The sequence below is a fragment of the Palaemon carinicauda genome, chromosome 13 (genome assembly GCF_036898095.1).
Source record: "Palaemon carinicauda isolate YSFRI2023 chromosome 13, ASM3689809v2, whole genome shotgun sequence".
Lineage (NCBI taxonomy): Eukaryota > Metazoa > Arthropoda > Malacostraca > Decapoda > Palaemonidae > Palaemon > Palaemon carinicauda.
This window is the reverse complement of record NC_090737.1, coordinates 102,426,514-102,429,891: the sequence shown is the minus strand read 5'-3', so window position 1 is coordinate 102,429,891 and position 3,378 is coordinate 102,426,514. Positions and strand designations below refer to the sequence as shown.

The 3,378-nt window shown below is 41.7% G+C and overlaps 1 protein-coding gene across 1 annotated transcript; it reads left to right on the top strand.

Moving 5' to 3' along the window:
* Positions 1-222: 222 nt before the first annotated feature.
* Positions 223-2,519, top strand: LOC137651744 (uncharacterized). Its single transcript, XM_068384964.1, has 2 exons — positions 223-536; positions 2,510-2,519. Exons 1-2 carry the CDS (start codon positions 223-225, stop codon positions 2,517-2,519), a joined length of 324 nt encoding a protein of 107 aa, XP_068241065.1.
* The last annotated feature ends 859 nt before the right edge of the window (positions 2,520-3,378 follow it).

The following is a 3,378-nucleotide window of genomic DNA, read 5'->3' as shown; positions in this document are numbered from 1 at the left end:
ACGACGAAGACGACTACGATGACGAAGACGACTACGACGACTACGACGACGACGACGACAACGAAGACGACGACGTCGAAGATGACGACGACGACGACGACGAAGATGACGACGACGATGAAGACGACGACGACGACGACGACGACGACGACGACGACGACGACGACGACGACGACGACGACGACGACGAAGATGACGACGAAGACGACAACGACGACGAAGATGACGACGACGACGACGACGATGACGACGATGAAGATGACAAAGAAGACGACGACGACGAAGATGAACACGAAGATGAAGATGACAAAGAAGACGACGACGACGAAGATGAACACGAAGATGAAGACGACGAAGACGACGAAGACGAAGACAAAGACGATGAAGATGACGACGACGACGAAGACGACGAAGACGACGAAGACGACGACGACGACGAAGACGACGAAGACGACGACGACAACGACGACGACGAAGATGACGACGACGAAGATGACGACGACGAAGATGACGACGACGACGACGACAAAGACGAAGTCGACGACGACGACGAACACGACGACGACGAAGACGACGACGACGACGACGACGACGACGACGAAGACGACGAAGACGACGACGACGATGAAGACGACGACGACGACGAAGATGACGACGACGAAGATGACGACGACGAAGACGAAGACGACGAAGACGAAGACAAAGACGATGAAGATGATGACGACGACTGGCTTTTTTGACGAACCTGACAACTAAATTGGCTTTTTCGACGAACCTGACAATTAAACTGGCTTTTTCGACGAACCTGACAATTAAATTGGCTTTTTCGACGAACCTGACAATTAAACTGGCTTTTTCGACGAATCTGAAAATTAAACTGGCTTTTTCGACGAACCGGACAATTAAACTGGCTTTTTCGACGAACCTGACAACTAACCTGGCTTTTTCGACGAACCTGACAATTAAACTGGCTTTTTCGACGAACCTGACAACTAAATTGGTTTTTTCGACGAACCTGACAACTAATTTGGCTTTTTCGACGAACCTGACAACGAAATTGGCTTTTTCGACAAACCTGACAATTAAATTGGCTTTTTCGATGAACCTGACAATTAAATTGGCTTTTTCGATGCATCTGACAACTAAATTGGCTTTTTCGACGTAACTGACAACTAAATTGGCTTTTTCGACGAGCCTGACAACTAAATTGGCTTTTTCGACGAAACTGACAACTTATCTGGCTTTTTCGACGAACCTGACAATTAAACTGGCCTTTTCGATGAACCTGATAACTAAATTTGCTTTTTCGACGAACCTGACAACTAAATTGGCTTTTTCGACAAACCTGACTATTAAATTGGCTTTTTCGACGAAACTGACAACTAAATTGGCTTTTTCGACGAAACTGACAACTAAATTGGCTTTTTCAACGAACCTGACAAGTAAATTGGCTTTTTCGACGAACCTGACAACTAAATTGGCTTTTTCGACGAACCTGACAATTAAATTGGCTTTTTCGACGAACCTGACAACTAAACTGGCTTTTTCGACGATCCTGACAATTAAACTGGCTTTTTCTACGAAACTGACAATTAAACTGGCTTTTTCGACGAACCTGAAATTTAAACTAGCTTTTTCGACGAACCTGACAATTAAATTGGCTTTTTCGTTGAACCTGACAATTAACTTGGCTTTTTCGACGAACCTGACAACTAAATTGGCTTTTTCGACGAACCTGACAATTTAATTGGCTCTTTCGACGAACTTGATAACTAAACTGGCTTTTTCGAGGAACCTAAACACTAAATTGGCTTTTTCGACGAACCTGACAATTTAATTGGCTTTTTCGACAAACCTGAAAACTAAACCAGCTTTTTCGACGAACCTGACAATTAAATTGGCTTTGTCAACGAACCTGACAAGTAAATTGGCTTTTTCGACGAACCTGACAAGTAAATTGGCTTTTTCGACGAACCTGACAATTAAATTGACTTTTTCGACGAACCTGACAATTAAATTGGCATTTTCGACGAACCTGACAAATAAATTACCTTTTTCGACGAAACTGACAATTAAATTGGCTTTTTCGACGAACCTGACAATTAAATTGGCTTTTTCGACAAACCTGACAATTAAATTGGCTTTTTCGACGAACCCGACAATTAAATTGGCTTTTTCGACGAACCTGACAATTTACTTGGCTTTTTTGACGAACCTGACCATTAACTAGGCTTTTTTGACGAACCTGACAATTAAACTGGCTTTTTTGACAAACCTGACAACTAAATTGGCTTTTTCGACGAACCTGACAATTAAACTGGCTTTTTCGACGAACCTGACAACTAAACTGGCTTTTTCGACGAACCTGACAATTAAACTGGCTTTTTCGACGAACCTGACAATTAACCGGGCTTTTTCGACGAACCTGACAATTAAATTGGCTTTTTCGACGAACCTGACAACTAAATTGGCTTTTTGGACGAACCTGACAACTAAATTGGCTTTTTAGACGAACGTGACGACGAAATTGGCTTTTTCGACGAACCTGACAATTAAATTGGCTTTTTCGACGAACCTGACCATTACATTGGCTTTTTCGACGAAACTGACAATTAAATTGGCTTTTTCGACGAAACTGAACCCTAAATTGGCTTTTTCGATGAACCTGACAACTAAATTGGCTTTTTCGACAAAACTGACAACTTAACTGGCTTTTTCGAAGAACCTGACAATTAAACTGGCCTTTTCAACGAATCTGATAACTATATTTGCTTTTTCGACGAACCTGACAACTAAATTGGCTTTTTCGACAAACCTGACAATTAAATTGGCTTTTTCGACGAAACTGACAACTAAATTGGCTTTTTCGACGAAACTGACAACTAAATTGGCCTTTTCGACGAACCTGACAACTAAATTGGCATTTTCGACGAACCTGACAACTAAATTGGCTTTCTCGACGAACCTGATAATTAAATTGGCTTTTTCGACGAACCTGACAACTAAACTGGCTTTTTCGACGAACCTGACAAGTAAATTGGCTTTTTCGACGAATCTGACAAGTAAACTGGCTTTTTCGACGAACCTGACAACTAAATTGGCTTTTTCGATGAACCTGACAATTAAATTGGCTTTTTCGACGAACCTGACAATTAAATTGGCTTTTTCGACGAACCTGACAATTAAATTGGCTTTTTCGACGAACCTGACAATTAAACTGGCTTTTTCGACAAAACTGACAATTAAACTGGCTTATTCGACGAACCTGACAATTAAACTGGCTTTTTCGACGAACCTGATAATTAAATTGGCTTTTTCGTCGAACCTAACAATTAACCTGGCTTTTTCGACGAACCTGACAATTAACCTGGCTTTTTC